Genomic DNA, 19,495 nt, shown 5'->3' on the forward strand with positions numbered 1-19,495 from the left:
GTGTATCATTCCCTTTCACCATATCACTGACAGGAAAACCCTTTAACTGCTTCTTCAGCAGGGCTACAATGGTGCAGCATGAGCTTTATCTCAGGTGTTCTGTACCACCACACCCTCTAACATAGCTTGTAGCAGCAAACATGAAGGAAGCTGTCACTGCAATAATATCGTCAGGAGGCCCCTCCTCTAAATTTCCCAAAAGATAAATATAATTCCGCAAGCCCCTTCTGATATACCATAGCAAGTTTCACACAGTTCCACAAACAGCCCCAAATATATGATAATACATGTGATAATCACATTTCCCCTTTCTTATCAGTGCCAGTGTTGAGGTTGAACCTGTGTAAGGCTGTGCCTCAGTAGTTCCTTTAATGGCATTAGTTCCTGTACTGACCAAAGATGAGTTACTGTCTCTGTTATCACCTGCTCATTAATGTTTGCTTATGTGTAATCTACCACTTCCCTTGTTACTTTTTTAATATATATATATATATATATATACTGAATAGTCCTTAACCAAACAATGAATCAGATGCCCTCCCACCCCACGCACCCTTATACTACACCTCCTATTCAGATGAGCCCTGAGTGAGCAGGTTGCTGTGGGTTATCTCCTGCATCTTCATATATCACAGCGTGTGTGGCTATGAACAGGGAGTGGCTGTCTGATGATGCCATAGGTGAAAACCCCAGCAAGGTGATAGAGCAGCCATTGCCCCAAGCATACAGCTGCAACTTCTTTGTTCATTCATCAGAGTTCTTCAGACATCAGCCTCTATCAGCCTACCTCTATCTGCTAGTTTCTGTTAGATGGTTTGAGGCTGGTATCCTACTCAGTACCCTTTCTTTAAAACCCTGGCCAGTTCCAAATGTTCATACACATGGTTGTATCCTTAGTTCTCTCCCCACAGTGCATTTCCAAGCATCCAGCGTACAACTGGTGTTCTGTGTGTTGGGTTAAATGTAGGTGTTCAGTGGAGGATTTCAAGATCTGAGCTTCTACCATACCAGAGATTTTTAGAGAGCGGATTCCCTCTACCAGCAGGCATTATAAGCTCTAAAAAGGATCTTGGTTTGCCACAGGTTAATCATTGTGAACTAAACAACTAGCAATTGCACCTGGAGGGCAGGTTCACTAATTAATTCTGTAAGTGTGACACAATTATTTTAGTATGATTACAAGAATGAGTCTCCTAAAACAGTATTATTTTAAAATGTTTTAAGAGCATTTGTTGCGATTTTTAATTAAAAATACAATCTCATAGTCACTTTAAGCAGTTATCTAATTAAGCATATGGATCTTGTGGAGGACTGGGAATTACTGAGTTATTGGTAAAATCACCTTTTATGTGTTTCTGTGTTTGAAAAGACAAAATCTTTTAATGTAACTGTGTCCTGGGTTTAGCAGTAGCAGTCATTTTTGTCCTTAGTAGCTGGTGCAGTCCTGGTTTTTTGATTTTCAGCCTGGGAACAGTGCTGATAACATCCATGGTTTTAGCTGCTGCTCAGTAACATTTACGCCGACCAAGGACTTTGTGAGTCTCATGCTCTGCCAGGGAGGAGGGGAAGCCTGGAGGAAGCAAAGACAGGATACCTGACCCAAACTAGCCAAAGAGGTATTCCATACCACAGCACGTCAGTCCCAGTATGTAAACTGGGGGCAGTAATCCAGAAGGGCTAGATCACTGCTCGGGTCGGGCTGGGTATTGGTCAGTGGGTGGTGAGCGGTTGTATTCTCTTCCCTTGTTACTTCCCTTATCATTATTATTATTGGTGGTAGCAGTAGTGGTTTGCGTTATACCTTAGTTACTGGACTGTTCTTATCTCAATGCGTGGGAGTTATATTCTTTCTATTCTCCTCCCCATCCCTCTGGGAGTTGGGGGGAAGAAGAAGGGGAAGTGAGCAAGCAGCTCTGTGGTTCTGGGTTGCTGGCTGGGCTTAAACCATGACAAACTGTTACACCAAGATTTTAGTGCTTTTAGCCTTCATAGCACATTTCTTTAAAAAATTATAATGGGGGAATATACAAGTGAATATACAATATGCAAGTGAAATTGAGTAACTGCATGGTAGTTATGGATTAATAAGTAATATATTGTATTGCTTGGTTATATAGATCTGATCTGCCTGCGATCCTGCCATAGTCTGACAAATAATTGTGTTACATATGTGCAGTGTATTTGATCTGAAGACAAAGGGGCATCCCCACACCTTGGCATGAGTATGTAATTCCTGTTAGCACAACGTGTAGGATATATTATATTCTCCAAGATAATAAAAGTAAAGGCTCTTACTTTATTATTATTATTACTTTTGGTTTTTTTTAATAATAAAGGCTTGTTATTTAGTTTTCTCTGAATTTAGAAAACTTTGGTAGCTTATAAAAGCAAAGATGGATGGCCTTTATCCTTGTTAGATCTAATGTCTTTAACTGCCTGCTAGTGGACATACAGCTGTATTTAATTCCAGGAATCTTAATTCCAGTAATCTAAGCCAATTCTCTCCCACTCAGTAGCAGGTAAAGGCTTTGATACATGAACAAACCATCAAGCGTCAGCTGTTCTATATACTATCTCGAGCTCTTTGAGAAGTAAGCTGCTTCAGATGCCCTGGTGAGCATGTACACAGCTTAAACATGATAACTTGTTTGCATGTTAAAGCCTTTAAGTTGTTTGAAATCTCTGCTCAGGCCTTCTGTTACCTGTGGTAGAGCAACAGTGGTTGGTGGCTCATCAGTCCACAGATTGATGAAGACCTTTAAACTGTCTCAGTATTAAGAAATGCCTGAATCTTATTCGAAGCGGGTAAGAATTACCTGAATAAATAATAGATGTAGACATGCTTTGTTTAGAGGTAGAGGTGTGGACTAGGGAGGTATTGCTAGTGTTTTAAATGTTCAAAGTGTAACACAGACGCCAGGATAGTTTGTTACACCTATTGAAACACCTTGTTCACTGTTTCATTTTCTTTTTACAGGGGAGTACTGGTTTTGTGGAAGTTGTAAATCCTTGTTGCCGGTGATGCCTGCCACAAGGTGTGCGTGTCCTATAAATAGATGACAGGCTTCTCCCTTTGAGACTTGAAGGGATGCAGGGTTTAAGACAGGGTCTTGTTATAATAAAAGTGAACAGGGAAAGGGGAAAAAGGGCTGAAATACAATGAAATTAAAAGTGTTAAGTATTTTAACTTCAGTATAGGTGAAATTCGTGTCTGTCCAAACAGCTTTCATAACCCTTCCCAGCCCTGTGGGCTTCTTTCCATCATGTCCTATCTTGCAAATTCTGCTAGAACTCTTCATCCTTGTGTGAGCATCTGCGTCCTAAAACTACAACTGCTCCCAGACTCTCCCTGAGGCTTCTGCTTCACATCCTTATCCATGAGCTCCCAGTGGGCTGAAGCCAGGAGAAAAGCCTGAAAGCGTTTGAATGTCTTTCTATGCAGCTTTCAGAATGGCTTTAAATATTGCATTAATAAAAGCCCCGCACAATGTAGGAAAGACCATGGCATTGAAGACCTGGGAGAGAAGAAATGGGGTAAGGTTTGTGCAACTTTAAACCACAAAACTTGTGCTTGTGAAACGCTGGGCACATCATCCTGACTGGTGTTCCACTGGAGTCAGGAGCATGCATATGTGTGCGTGCAGGTTCTTTGCACAGTAGTTGTCTTCAGTCACCCAGAAAAAATAAGGTCCAGTGACCTGATAATTGTTGAATTAAATGATGAATTGGTCAGTACCATTAAAGCCATATATCAAAACTGAAACTACTGCTTAGCTTGTGATATTATGTGCAAATTTTTAAATGAAGCCAAACTGCTAAGCAGTAGGCTTAGGTAAGTTGGGGGTGCACAAGCAGTTTTCCTCAGTAAGAATATGCCAGATATAACAGAAGGGTACAAATGTAATGTGTGTGGCTCTTTATGCAGTACAGGTTTATGTTAGGGAGCTGCTCTGTTCCAGCCCCACTTCAAAGAGCAGTAGATTTGTGCCCTGTAGTACAAGCAATAACATTTTTTGATGTACAAATGTGAAGTGCTCAAATTATTTCGTACAGAAATAGTACCGTGTTTGAAACTTTGGTTATGGTATGGAACCAGGAGTGCTCAGCTGGAGTCCTTATTGATTTTTCAAAAGATGCTACATTTTACAGCAGTCAAGTTGTAATTATGAAGTAAATGAAAAGGCTGTTGTGTTTCGCTTGAGTTTGTTCTCTGATTATAAAGGATTTTAGATCATCAGTGTACAATACTAAGTGTCAACTTTTAATATGTTGGCACTATAGGGAATAATACAGTTGCAAGTCTGATGTCTGATCATTGATATCAAGGCCTGGTTTCCCAGCTGGTAATTCCATATTCACTGTTTGTTTGCTACTCTGTCCTAATTCTTGTTATAGTACACCTATAAATGAGAAATTGTTGTAGATGTTTCTTTCGTCAGTGGCTTCAGTGGTCCAAAACTCCCAGACAGACCTGTCTGTTCTTAGTGATATATTTCAACTGGGTTTCTTCAACTTTCCTCTTTATTTTTTTTTTTTTTGACTTGTGTTTTCACTATTTCAGATGTTTTTTTTTCCAATTGTGTATATTTTTCTCTGATTTTTATGACTGACAGACAGTGACCAGTGTGAAATGACCCAGCTGCTTCTATTTGGTTCCTGCTCATTGAGATGTCATCCTCCCATTTGTCATCTGTAGCTCCACCCCCAAGGAGTAGCTACTTCTGCTTCTTGCACTTTGTAGTGGCAGCAGATTAAAACCATCCTTTTTATCCCTCTGGTATAGAAGCTTTATAACTGAATATGCCATCTGTTTCAACTTCACAGGCTGGTATGCTCTGGCATGCCTCTGTCCATATGAATATGTAGTAAGGCACAGTAGGTAAAGACAATTGGTGCCACAGTCCCTGCAACTGTATAGTATGTGGTTTGGCATTTTTGCTTTGGATTACATGTAGTCAGTCTTCCCACACCAAACAGCCTGAATGTGCAGGTGTTTCAAAGCTGTCTGAAGCAGTGCCCCTTGTTTTAGACTCAGATGTCTCTCCTAAGGGTTTGGATGTGTTTTGTAAGTATCTGAACTCTGGAAGAATCTGGTTCTCATGCACCAAAACTGCTCTCTGAACCCAGCCAATGTGCAAAGCAGCTGGAGGATGATCGGTGGTGGCAGGACTCCTGTGTGGGTCAGAGATGTGCTGAGATGCAAGAAGAGGGACAGGGCTGGTGGGTAGCACAGGGAAGCATGACACAGCATCCTGAGATGCAGGACCACTGCCCAAGTCCATATGTGGCGTGTGTCCCAAGTTGGCCCTGGCAGTTCTACAGTGGGAGTACACAAGACTCAGAATATGAAAACAGGAATGGCAGTGAAACAAATGCATGTAGTAATAAGTGATAGTGCTGTCATTGCAGCATTTTTCTATCATTTATCTTGACCAGTGTGCCAGCACTGAATTTTATTATGACTCAGTAATGCATGAATAAATGAGACAGAGCTTTTTCTCTGAAGACTGGTATGTAACAGAAAACATCCTGCTTGAGGTTTTAATTTGATTTTGTCTTATATAGGATGAAAACATGCAGCCTGTGTTGTTACTGTACTAATTTAATGTTCAGGAGTCTGCATGTATTTATACAGTTAGCAAAATGTTGCTTGAAAAACATAAACAACCTGTACTACTAATTCTAACATTCTAATTCTGTTTCTTGAGGAAGTTAACTTCAATTATTTTACCATCCATGTCCATGAGCTACGTTAGCAGTATCAGTTAGTAAATGAATATTATATTTAGAAAGTCAAGATTTGTGTTATATGTTTAATGAAGTTTGAAGGACAAGAGAAATTAAGTCCAGTATCACAAAAATATTTATTTTAAGCTCTGGTACAAAGTCAGAATATGCTCATAGAAAAAGCCTGCTGTGAGATGTGCCTTTGATCTCTTAAGGCGTTAGTGTTTAAGCTCTGACTTGAAAATGCTTTCCTCTGAAACTAATTTTCAAAAATCTATTTATAAATACTATAAATAGTGGATTATTTGAAATATAGTCAATGCTTTGTTTTCCTGAACTAAGATATCAATTAGGCTGAACTAAGTTGATCCACATCACTGCACGCTAAAATGAACTTTCCTTTTCAGCCATTGTTTTTCTAGTTTGAATACCAGTTTATGGAGGTTTGATTCTGAAAGTAGAAACAACTTATTTTGCTACTCTCCATCTGGAAAAGCACCAGTTCACTGAGAAAGCAGCAACAGACCACAGAGCTGCTGACACCACAGGGCCTCTTCCTTCTGCCGATTCTTCATTAAGTATAAAATTCAGTTAAACAATTCAGTCTTGGAGGCTTTCTGAGTATCAGGAAGCTTGGTCAGAATACCTGTTCTTTCAGTATAAAACCAAAATACATCAGGATGCACTCTGAGGTTAGTTATAATTTATACAAGTCTGGAAAAAAAAAAAGGTGACATTTAAAATTACAATGTCTGCTATTTTTAGTTGTTTTTCTCAAATGGTTGCCTTTTTCAAGGAGAGTTTACCAGTGGAAAAGAGTTATAAACCCTGGGATACAACATTTTAGTCAGGAACATGGTAAAAATTCCTATCATAATGACATGGAGGTGTCTCTTAAGAATGGCTAAAGCAGGCCTTTAAGGTTTTAAAGGCAAATCACACAGCCTTTCCTTTAGCTACAGAATGTAAAGCAATCATTTAAAAAAAACGACTAGGCAATCCTTTTAACATCAAGAGGATAAACGTGCTTGGAAATTGAATCCTATTAGAGGAAAAGGACAGGTGAGGAGAGAAAAGGTAAGAAAAATCCTTGTAATAAAGAATTATTGATCTCTGCTAAATAATGCTAACAAGAAGTAAACTAATTAACTGTAATGCCGGCATAAAAGTTGCTAGGCTTAGTACAGTAGTTGTTAAAGGCACCGCAAAGATATATTGTAACGAAAAGTATTCTATCCTTATTAAACACATAGTTAAGATCCATTCTTTGTGGAAGAGCTAAGGTCACAGTAAATGGAGCTAAGATGTGCCTATTTCCAGCTTACTAATGTTTGCAGAGGAGCCAGCAGAACAGTGGCAGTGGTAACAACATAGGCAGGTACTGAATTCACGTACACGTCTTTACTTGTGGCATCTTCCAGTGCGTATGTGTAAACGTTTTTGCATGTCAGTCTTACCAGCTTGGCACGAATTTATACTACTTTTTTTTTTTTTTTTTTGGGTTAGGGAGGAATTTCGTTTTCATCTGAAAATAGCAGAAACTCAGTCTTTATACCTCAGTTGGTTGTTTCTGCATTATTATGATGCCTTTGATATGCCTTTGTATTAAATAGCAAGGCAAACAGGAAAAAGGTACTATTTTTTTACTAGATTTGGGTGATAAGTACAAAGAAAGAACCAAGGTAATCACTTTTGTCCTTCCGTTTCAACTTATTGTGTTGGGTATTTTCTACCTCTTCTTTGTGTCTAAACATTCTGAGTTTCAGGCGACATAATTACCTTGTTGATCTTTCCAGATAACAGTGTAAGTTTTAATCACTGCTCCTTTAGTCCCTGTTTTTAGTACATAATGTGGATCTCAGCTCTCCATGTCTATCATGTCGTCTTACCCCACTAAACAAGAAAAGGTCAGTATTGTTTACTTTAAAAATATCTTTTTTATTGAAGTGCCCTATTATCTGGAGATCCGTATAATAATTCATACAAGCCTAAGTGACTCATAAATTTCAGTTTTTAAAATTAAACATTAAGTACAGACAAAACGTCAGGGAAAACCAGTGAGTACCCCTTCAGAGTCATCTTGATTTGCTTTATTGCTTTTCTATTAAAAAAGGAAAGTGTAGACCAGTGCAGTTCTTTATAGATGTTCTTTAAGACAGCCTCCTTGTATTCATGATCTACAGTTCTCATCTTGAAAATACATTGGGGTGAATAAGAAGTCGAATAGCTCTCTGAACTAAATAAGATTTTTCATGTAAGTATGAAGTGTTTGTACAAGTAAATGTTTGTAGAACTAACCACAGCAGTTGCAAGAAAAACTGCATCCAGAGCTAAAATTCAGGAAAGGAAAAGCTTTGGGGAGACTGTGTGACAAAGGTAAACAAGTGTTCTTATGGGGAGAAAGTTGAGAGGGAGATGGCTGGTGATGTAACTCCTGTGTGCAATGTGTGTACTGCAGGGGGGTTGGGTAGTGGGCAGGGAGCAGAGGGAGGGGTGGAAGTAATTAAGAATTAAGTTTTATGGAAAATTGCTTAAGGAATTAAACTGAGCTTGGTGTCTGATTCCCCTGTCACACTCATGAGGAGAGCTGAGTGCTGAAGGTGTTCAGAAGAGGAAGGCTCTGCTAAGGGCATTGTGGAGGAGTGGGCAGAGTGGGGTTAGAAAGGAAGGTATAGCCACAGGTGTGGAAGACTGGTGTGCTGAAACTCAAGAACATGTTTTGACCATGGTAGCAATGAAAAACTGCTTACCAGTCACAGTGCCACTTCTATGGAATAGACATAAGAGGTTCCACTTAAACTTGAGAAGGAACTTCTCAGTGAGGGTGACGGAACACTGGAACAGGCTGCCCAGGGAGGTTGTGGAGTCTCCTTCCCTGGAGACATTCAAAACCCGCCTGGACACATTCCTGTGTAACCTTATCTAGGTGTTCCTGCTCCGGCAGGGGGATTGGACTAGATGATCTTTTGAGGTCCCTTCCAATCTCTAGCATACTGTGATACTGTGATACTGTGATGAGCTGTCCTGCGAGCCCAGAGCAGCGCCCGTAGCTGAGAGAAGCAACATCGTAAATCCTAAGGCACCCCAAAGGAATTGGTAAGAATTTATTAACTGGCAAAAGTAGGTGTGAGTGGATGTGTTAGGACTTGGGAGGTATTTTCAAGACATTGCTAAAGGAAAGAAAACACCACTGTTAAGTGGAGTCCAGACTACAGCCTTCATTGTTTAATGAAACAGTAAAGTGGAAGTTCTGCTCCTAATGATCACATGGGTTGTCACTCATAGGAATTAATGTTGCTGTGCATTTTTAATTCCAACTTTTGGACAGGGAAGGTGGGGAAAAATGAATCAACATAGATTCATTTAGTAATTAGGGTAAGATATGTTTCCCTAGTTCGGCTAAAAGTAGGAATTGACTTTGTATTTTGAGCATGACACAGATGCTCCTGCAATACTACCTTTTCATTTTTTAGATGTTCTGTAGACAAGAAATAGTACTAATTTTGCGTAACAACAGTTGTAAGAAATCAGAGTAGCTCTAAGTAGTGCAATAAAATTATTCAAAAATTCATTCTGTAGTAGATAAGTATCATTTCATGTTTGCGACCAAGATATCAAACCCTGTATTTAGTTACACTAATGTAAGTCCATACCATTTACCCAGGAATGAGGTATTACGTGGCTTTTAGCTTGCACAGGACTTGTCTGTAGTGTGTTAAATATTTATAAATTGCAGATTAACATCAGCACTTAAATGTTGTTATGAATGTTTATTAGGGTCACTTTAATTAGTGTGTGTGTGCATGTGCGTCCTTCTCAGTGGGAGAACAGTGGGTTTGCTCTGGTCTTTATTTTTATTGATGTAGGGGTTTGTCTGGGCTCACGCAGGAAGATAACAAGCAGTGGCACGTGAACTGGGAAGTAATGTAGTCTATTATTTAAACATGATCTTATTGGCAAGCAAATTGGTTTTGTTTTATTAAAATTCCAACACTTCACATTTTTATTAATCACTTTCACACTCCCTCTATTCACTTGTACTCTGATGCCTGTGCTCTGGTACCCATAGCAACACTTGTTCATGCTGATGAAACTGCAACATCCTAAGCTCCCCGACAGAGCAGCCCTGTTAAATATGGCTATTAAGCACAGTTGTATTTCTGTTAGTTCCAGCTCCCAGCAGACACCTGCTCTAAAGAAACTCTGCTGAGATACTAGGATTTGGTAACTCACAGCTTTTCTTAAAGCTGTCATTTGGCTGGAGTAAAATTCTCATACTCCCAGACAGCGGATGCTGCAGAATATGTGCGGTTTCTGTAAAACTGACAAGGTTTAGCTGTAGGATTAAGTACTCTTTTGAAGTGCTCATTTGCATTCAATGAAAAACCAGGCAGGGTTGAGACAGACTGATCTTGGGGGAAGCTACAGGATGTGCTGTCTCCTAGAGCAAATGGACATTTTAACTAAGTATCATTCGTAGTGTGTTAACAAGCAGAAGTAATATCTAAATAATTCCTTATGAGCTCAGACTCAATTCTGCTTAATAGAAGTACTTGAGCGCTTTCATATACAGAGGTGGGAAATGGTTATGTACATTGGTTCTTCTTTAGCTAAGGAACATGTTTTCATGTAGCATTGGTGAGGATGATGACAGGGTGGTTCATTTCCATTATTCTGAGTTTTAGTTTTGAATACTGTTTATTTGGCAAGTCATTAGTCATCTATCTTTTATACTCTAGAAAACAAAGGAAAAATCCTGTAATGAGTATAAAATCTCTTCCAAGAATATGACCACAAATTAGGGGATGCTGCTGTGCCAACAAATAGATGCTGCAGTGCCAAGGCTGCAAAACAGGGAAGCTGTCATGTGTATTTCAAGTGTCAAGCCAGTGCTTCTCAATGTTCTTTTTCATTATATCTCAAAACAGCTTCAGTGCTAGACAAAGCTTTCAAACCACTCATTTTCCTATGAGTTTTAAACACAGCACTGCTTTGTGCAGAATTAGCTATAGGAATCCAGCTTGGTTCCCTCATGTATCATATCTGGGGGTTTGGTCATTTTGGTAACTAAATGGTTTTGCCATGTAATCAGTGTGAGCTTGGGGGGAGGGTGCTCAGGCTTTCTGTTTCCTACATCTGTTGTGCTGCTAGTGTGGAGTGCCAGGTTTGCTAGGTGTCTTTTGTTTTCCTGTTCTTGTTTCTCCCCTTTGTTCTTTACATGTCTAAAAACCTCAGTCTTTTACTCATTGTTTGGGCTCCTTTATTTGCCTGTATATCTTTGTTGCATTCATTTTTGGTTTAGGATCATTTCAAGTTCCTGTGCTAATTTCCTCATAATATTAACCAGCTGTATTAATGAGATAATAAACCAGACTTGTTGGTAATGAATTGATTCATTCAGCTATTGTATTTAATTAGAAAGACACTTAACATTCCAACAGATGTTCTTATTTTGTTTCATTATCCTTGTGTTACAACAGCAGGCTTATAAATATGTACTCTGCATGTCTATATTTACATAACACACTCCTCAACCCAAAGTCTTGTTATTTTGCAGTAAACTGCAAAAACTTACATGAAACCTGTAAATATGTGTCTTAAGCCAATTCCTACTAATTGCTCTTCCATCGTTTAATTTCTCAGATTATGTGCAGTCTTGAATTTTCAGAGTATTCTTCATCTGATAACAAAATGCTTGATCTCTTTAAAATTAGTTAAGTTTCTTCCCTAGTTAAACGCCATTGTCTTTGAGCTTACCTCCTTTCCTCCTGGTCTCATGACTTTCATTCCTTTTTGTCTGGTGGCAAAGCTTCAAAAAGGATACAAGTGCCTTCCCCTCAGCATACCCTGTGGATGGATTTAGGGAGTTCCTCCCTCAGCTTGCTGATTGCCTACTGGAGGGGTTTTCCTCTCCCTGAGCTCATGCACTCAAGTCACAGCTGCAGGTTGCACCCCAGGGCCAAGCCATGTGAATGAGGAGTTGTAACAGTGAAGTTGTTTCATTGATCTGAACCCCAGTATGTCTACTTTCTGGCTAGAGAATGTAATTTCTGCAGCAGTGTTCAGCTTGTCCCCAGATCTACTCAGAGCACATAGTTCAGATGTGCAACCAAGACAAATTGAACACACAGCTCTTACTGCATTTAGTGCATTGCACGTCTGTATGTACAACAGTAGTTTTTGCAACCTGAAGCCAGTGCTGGTTGTCCTTGTTTAGGAAGGACAGTAATGAAATCTCAGTGTTTTCTTTTCCTTTGTGTGCAGTGCTTTTTAAGGAACCTTGCACGCTTTATAAAGCATACTTATGGTAAAAAAAACCATGAAACAACTAAGGCTGTTAAGCTGAGAAGAGAGGAGGAAGCTGAGATGAGAAGAAGGTCCTGTTTCATCTTGCTGCTTCTTGCCATGCACTCCTTAGTTTGCTCTTGCACTTGGGCTCTTGGACTCTTCTGTGGGAGTTTTCAACATTGTGGAGCAAAAAGAAAGGAGTCGTTCTGTCTAGTTAAAGAGTTGAATTGACTCAGCAAAGGATTTGGCAAGCTGAGGAGCCAGCACAAGCAGAAGGGCAATAGCAGATGGTTAGGAGTGGTAGGATAAGGTGGAGAAAGACAGGCTAACAAAACACCCCTTTACTTGGTGGCAGCAAGCTGTAACTCAGGCTAGACCATCTCTAAGGACTTTGCCTTTCACAACTCACCTTCAAATGCTGCATTTTTGTTTCCTTTTATTTCTGATACTTGCATCTATTATATTGGCCATAAAATTACATGGCATATTGCTTTGTGATAATTGCATGTGTCATTGTGCAGGTAGAGTACATTGCCTGTACTACTGTAGTCTGCATTATGACTTTGTGGGTGTAACATTTACTTAATGTGCAAACTAACATTAGTTTTGAATTGAAAGCAGTTGTATTTGAAATGAAAAATGTTTCAGTAAGGAAAAGGAATCCATTTTGGGCCCGTTGCTTTGTTAGTTGTGAAGATTAACCGGTCTATATTATAGCATCACTTAAAATAAAGCCTTATAATCTCTGTAACAGGCATTATTTTCATTTTCTTTTATCACTGTTGTAAAGGTGTTTAGAGTTTCTGTGCTCAGATCAGGATTCCATTGCAGTAGGTATCCTGTGGGTGCGTATAACAAGAAGTAGTGCTTATTCTAGTTTTGAAAGTAATTTGTCTAACCCAGATAGTTTTCTATATAATCTCAAATGTCTTCAAAGCATTCATTTTCTTTTCCCCTAAAGAAGTGGGCATACTTCTTAGCCTTTGTTTTCAAATAATATATTCCTTTAGTCTTCTCTTTCTACTAACCTACATTCTTTAGCTCTGAATTAGCTGCAGAAGACCACAATTTTATCTGAACAACATGGTGACTGTCAACACTGTGAATGAGATGATAGGGATTTTCTTAGTTCCTGGGTTCGGTGGACTTTCTGTGAAGCCTTTGGGATATCTGTTTGTGTAACAGTCCTGCTGTTTTTCCATTAGGCAGAGAAGGAAAACTCAGTGATGACAGTGGTAACAGGATGATTTGGCAGAAACTTAATGCATGGATTTTGTAGAGCTCTGTTCTCATAGGGAGCTAGGTCCCGTGCTGTTCACAGACACAAATAGGAAGGGTGTTAGGTGATAAATTTTTCTGTTAATGTAATTTCTCCTCCAAGCTCTTGAGTGAACTGGACAAAAAAAAAAAAGTGCTATTTGATGTTAACAAATGCAAAGTAACACACATGGGAGTGAACATGAAGAGTATGTCCAGTGTCTTGTACATTAACACCTGATTCACAACTTCTCTGAGACTTTGAAATCACTGAAGATACTTCAGTGGTTAATTCAATAATCATAAAAGCAAGCAAAATGCTAGGAGTATAAGAGAAGAGACTTAGGAAAAACTGTGCTGATTTAAAATCCATTTTCTTCAACTTTCAACCATTTTCAAACCACTCTTCACACCAGCACATGAAGAAGGGTAGAGTAGAACTAGCCAAGAGTTCCACCAGGCCAAGGAATGAAGAACCATTAGGAGAACATAAAATGTTGCTGCAGGTTCTGTAGGTGTTGAAAGACCAACAAATTCAAACAATACAGAAACAAATCCATGGAGGGGAATGAAAAAAGATAAAAGCCATAAAATGTTGTTAAACTGAGGTACTCATAGAGCCTGTGAATTAAACTCTCCACATTTGTATTTCTGGAAGACTATTCCATTTTTCCCTATTCCCTATGCTATTATTCCCTATTGTTTTCTCTTTTTATATGCACTTTTCTAGATAATTGCTTCTTGCTATCCTCAGCCAAGGCATTTGCACTACAGAGATGTTTAATCTGACCCTATGAAGTCATTCTTGTGGCAGTAAATTCTAAGAGAAACACTTGCTACTTCTCCCTCATTTTCATGTGTCTCTGCATGCGGGAGTCCTGGTGGAGCACAAGAACTCGATCTGAGTGTTTTATTTCCCTAGTAGCCCTTAGCTGTGCCTTAGTTAACAGCTTTTCTTCAGTACCCATGGCCACTCTGCTTTAAAAAAAAAATAAATAGAATCAAAATTACCTGGTTTTGCAGAGATTTCAGTAGTATGCTTTGCTTTATTTGTACTATTTTGATGTTTCTGTTATGTGTTAGTCCATTAAGTGCTATGCTTAAAGGCTGTGTGTCTTTGTTCAGCTCTGTGCATTTATTCCCTTTTCAGTGAGTATTTTTTGTGGCAGATGAGTGCACAGATATTTTCATGGATTTTTATTTTCCCCTCACCTCCTCCTTTAAGTGCCTTTGAAATAAATTGCATAAGCTTCTGCAGTTGCCACACAAGTCTGGTAGTCTAAGTTATTGTCTTTTAGTATTAGATACTCTGGGCAGCAAAAAGAATCTTCACCCCAGTTTATTCCTTTCAGCAAGTCATCACTACATCTGAAGATTAACAGCTCTGGTTTTCCAGCCCAAACAGTTACTATTCCCAATACTCATGGTAAATAACTCTATCGGCTATTTGTCTATATTGAGTAGCAGTTCCTGCCGTACGCACCTATCTTTTGAAAGTTGGTTTGTTGAGACTGATCAACATTGTTTATTTGGACTTCTAAATGTTTAAATAGGTCATTGCAAGAGGCCTGAACCAAAAATGAACAAAAAGCAGTGTAGCTGCTTACTGGGCACAGCTGAACTGGCTGACAGCATGTCTTAGTTCTCTTAGCACCAGAGAGAGTCAGCAATTGCAAAGGGAATCAAGTTGCTCTACTTTTCTCAGAAACCATGTTTTAATGGTTCTTCAGGCTACAAACTAATACTGACTGTAAGAACGCACAGACCTAGGCTCTTGCAGGTAACATCAGTTTTGTTTGGGAGAGCAGACCCTATCAGGAGGATTGCTCTAGCACTTAGTGTAGCAGCTGCTGTTCTTAAGGTAGGAAAAAATTGAACCCTTTTTACAATGCCAGTTTAATAAAGAAATGTCTTGGGGAAAGGAATGGGCTGAAATGAGGGTAAAATTATGAGAGAAAAATGTTAGGCTGTCAACAGCAGTTGTATAGCTCCAGGTAATGCCATTTCTGTGTGCTGCCATCTCTTCTCAGATAATTTTATGGGAGAGACTGAAGGCTGTGTAACCTGACTTCAGCCAAATCATTGCCTTTCCAGGAAGTTTAATGTTTTCAAATGTCATAAATACAACCCTCAAAGGTTGTGCAGGGCATATACGTTGTTCCAGGAGCAGTGTGGAACCAACGAAGTTGTATTTCCTATGGCTTTGTACTTTTTCCCACCTGTGGGACAGTAGCTCTAGCTTACCCTTGGTCGCTGGAGCACCTTCATCAGGCAGCTGTGGCTGCTGTGGAGCACTGCATGTCCACACTGGCTGGCCAGCCACTGGTGAACAGCCTCTATGGTGGGTGGCAGAGCCTCATGCTCCTTTCCATACCTCTCTTCCTTTATCTGAATGGAAATTTGTCACAGAACTTTTAGGAGCTTCCCAGGTCCATCTGTGAAGCTCTGGCCCTTCTTTTGTTATTTCAGTGTCTTGGGAGGGTGGGGGGGAGAACTCCTGCATTAGCTTATTTTCCTGGGAAAGAAAGCTAAATAGATGTAAATTTAAAGATTATTTTTCAAATTTTTCATGTGGACAAGTTACCAGATTACCAGATTTCATGTGCTTGCCACTGCATAATGCATATATGTATATTTTGTAGGGTAAAAGTTGTCATATATTGATTCTTCTATCTGGTAAATATCGTTAATTAAACTTCCTTTAGCCATACATTCCTGCATGACAAAATATGATTTGGGAGAAGGCCTTTCTCTTAATTCTTTGGATGTCTTCAGAAGCTGAAACTGAGGAGGTTCCCTCTGCACATCAGGCATTGCTCTTTTATCGTGAGGGTGACTGAGCACTGGCAGAGGCTGCCAGGAAGGTTGTGGAGCCTCCATCCTTGGAAATACTCAGAAGCCATCTGGACACGGTCCTGGGCCACCAGCTCTACATGGCCCTGCTTCAGCAAGTGGATTGGACCAGATGACCTTAAAAGGTCCCTTGAGCCCCAAACAAATGTGAAATTTCATTTTTCTACAGGGGTGTTCATGTTGCTGCAGGAGTCCAGAGACATAGGGTTTGTTGTCCTGCTGCAGAAATTAGCTTCATAACACAAGAGTCAGGGAGAGCCGTGGTGTTTTCTTTTCAGTTTTCATCCTCAGAATGCAAGAACTGTTGGGGAGTTTTTTTCCATTTGCTTTTACTCTCCTTTTGCTATCCAAAATTGATGTAGCTGAAATCAAGGGTTCATAATGAAATTGGATTTGCTTCCAAAATAAACCCATAACAAAGACTGAGATAGGATTTGTTTGGAAAGTGAACACCATGGTTTATTTCTGGACAACTGGAATTTGGTTAGGCTAATGGGGACAGCTCTTGAAATCTGTTGGTGTCACAATATTTCTTAATGAGTTACACTAATTTATACTAGTGGAAGAACTTAAGAATTTACACTGCTATTGTTTATGTTGTTTATAGGGACACAAGTATACCCTGGGTCAGTGTGTTTGTTTGCAGTACTACTGAAGTACTGTGCAATCCACCCACTTGTTGAACCACAAACAGCAGTGAACCTGACGAACAGAAGCTGATGACTCACTTCTGTGTGCTGTCATTTGAGCAACCTGTGTCTGGCACAGTATAACACAAACACAGGCCAATGACCTTTCCACATGGGGCATGGCAGGCGCCTGTTCAACATCTGTACAGTTAGGAAGTGTTTCAGTTTGTGCTATAGAGCCTAAAGCCTTCCTGATAGCGTGAGGAATGTGTCAAAGAGAGTAGCTTCATTCATATCATCAGGTACTCTAGGTAACGAAAGGAAGAAAAATAGGTTTCTTATCATAAAACTTTCATTAGTAATAACCAGAGAGCACTTGTGTCTGTTTGGCTTGGTGTCAGCGGGGAGTTTCAGCTGGAGCAAATACTCGAGAACTGCCCTGTGCTAACCTCACACCATCCTTCTTGGAAATAATGGAGTTAACTCACTTCCAAGCACCTCGTTGCTGGAGTGATCCATGCAATAAAATGGGGAGCCAACAAAACCAGTTTTACATGCACTGCCTAAAAGTACTGCAAGTGATGTAAATTTATTCGCTTAGTCACACTTAATTATTCTTTTTATTTGTTTTAGATACAGAGTGTATTTTGGAGCCTTTGTCTCTGCCAGAAAGTCCAGGTGGCTTTGATGCTGTAGAAAGTTCTCCCTACGTGCCTTGTATTTTCTGCAAAGAATGCTATCTCTTAGCAGAGCAAAATCAGCTCCTGAAGCACATGATTATTGAACACAAGCTCGTCATAGCAGATGTGAAACTGGTAGCGGATTTTAGAAGGTAAGGGTTATATTGTTTGAAAGGAGCGTGTGTGTGTGCTGCGGATACTGTAGAAAGCTTCAGAAAACTGGAGATCGTCTTTTTAAAATAACAGAGGGGTCTCATGGGAGGATTTTTATTACTCTTTTTATGATCTTTTTGTTGCTGGATTAAAAGGTTGTTTTCTCATCCCCTCATATTCCCCAGCCCCTGCATGTTGCTAGGACTTGATATTCAAATACAGGGCAATGCTTGTAGGACATATCCTAGGGACTTCTCAGGTCTCGTCAATAATCAACAAGTTGCATACAAACTAGGAAGCTGTTTATTTCACAAAGCGCATTCAAGAGAATCAACTCCTAATTTGGGGATTTATTCACACAGGATAAGACTCGGTTTCTCCACTTACAGTGTCCTAAAGTGTATTGTACGCAGAAGTTGCTCAGTACAGGATCTGTTACATTCTGGAATGAAATTCATTTACCATATTTTAAGGATGCCAACATTTCCCCATAGAAATCACATTTAATCCTTAACTACGCTTTACAGTACTGCAATCTACATACAACTGCAACTCCTTCTACAGCTGTGTCATTGATCATCTCAGCAGGGTCACGTTTGGCTTGCTTCCTCCAGGAGCTGGCATGGCCCCAGCTGGCTTGTAATTTCAGAGACGAGGCACTTGCTTGGCATTTTGCTTTCACACACAGCAATGTATGGGCCCAGCAGTAGGCTAGATGGTAGCTGCCAGTTTATAGATAGGTCTGTCACAGTGTTTAAATGTTAGCTGGATAATTTCTCAGCTAAAGGGAGTTTTATGGTAGGTGTTCTGCTATTAGTTACTCAGCCAAAGACAGTAATTTGTGTCTATCAAGATGCAAAAAAAAATAAATGCTAGGATGAAATTTAGGAAGGGAAACATAAGCCATATAAATCCCTATTCAGATGTGTGAGCTTAACATTGTTTAAAATTGAAAACTGATACTTGTTCGGTTTTATGCTGAAAGCAGGCAAAACAAGAACGCAGGGTGCTTTAACGCTAGTTTATTCAGAGAAATAAAGGGATTGGAGCTGTTCAGTCATGGACCACCAGTTTAAGTGTGCTTGGGGGATTATTCTGCGTTAATAGAAATGTATTTTAAAATCACCTTTTCAAAAAAATGCCCATTTGGATTCTTTTTGCTGCTGATGCAATGGGAAAGTAGCCAAATCTTTTAGAAAGTGGCCCCAGGATGTGAAATGATGGCGTTGTTACTCTTCAGTGTGCCTTCTCTTATGTGCAACACTGAATATCAGTAAAATAGTCTAATAATATGCACAAAAAAAAAAAAAACACCAAAACCTTAATCTGAGGCGTTAAACAGAAGTGTGGAAAATACAGGGAAGCAACTATAAAAACGTAATTTTTTTTAAACTTAGCAATGAATTGGAGTCAGTCTTAGGAATACCTTTTGTGACAGAACTACAAGAAGTGGAGAATGCAGACAAGAGCAGTGCTAATGGAAAACAAGAATAAAGATTGGTTGGCATGAAGTCAAGAAGAAGAGATAAGGGTAATAAGCTTCAGCTGCATGACTGGACATGGACATAATCAGTGTCACTCATGGACACTGATCACTCATTCTCTGTTCCTGAAAGTGCAACAAGGCATTGCCTTTATTTGATCGTTGATTATTCAGGTTAAGATATGAAATCCCTTAACAGTCAGCTTCATGGCACAGATGGTTATGGTTAAGTGGATCTGTCTGAACAGTGTTCATTTTTTTTCAGTGCAGAGAACAGACTAAATGACACCTTGAAATCACTTCATTTGCACATTTATGTCCTAAAAGCTCAAGGATGACTTATTCTGAAAGAGTTTCTGTTCTGAGTAGCAGCAAGACATTGTGCATTATGAGCAGTGGAGCAGTCAGGGGGACAACAAAACACT

At 39.6% G+C, this 19,495-nt stretch overlaps 1 protein-coding gene across 2 annotated transcripts in view; it reads left to right on the forward strand.

The window, feature by feature from the left end:
* The window catches only part of ZNF277 (zinc finger protein 277), a 53,092-nt gene that overhangs the window by 4,589 nt on the left and 29,008 nt on the right, over positions 1–19,495 (forward strand). The window contains exons 1-2 of one of the 2 annotated variants that reach the window (XM_062609567.1): positions 14,967–15,133; positions 17,388–17,586. In XM_062609567.1, the coding sequence (XP_062465551.1) occupies positions 17,528–17,586 (59 nt within the window). In that variant the 5' untranslated portion in view covers positions 14,967–15,133; positions 17,388–17,527. Of the gene's footprint in view, positions 1–14,966; positions 15,134–17,387; positions 17,587–19,495 lie in introns of those variants that run through there. The other variant, XM_062609566.1, reaches the window with a different exon arrangement.

The sequence above is a fragment of the Pezoporus occidentalis genome, unplaced genomic scaffold, assembly GCF_034315485.1.
Source record: "Pezoporus occidentalis ecotype Australia unplaced genomic scaffold, CSIRO_AGI_Poc_V1 ctg14, whole genome shotgun sequence".
Taxonomy (NCBI): Eukaryota; Metazoa; Chordata; class Aves; order Psittaciformes; family Psittacidae; genus Pezoporus; species Pezoporus occidentalis.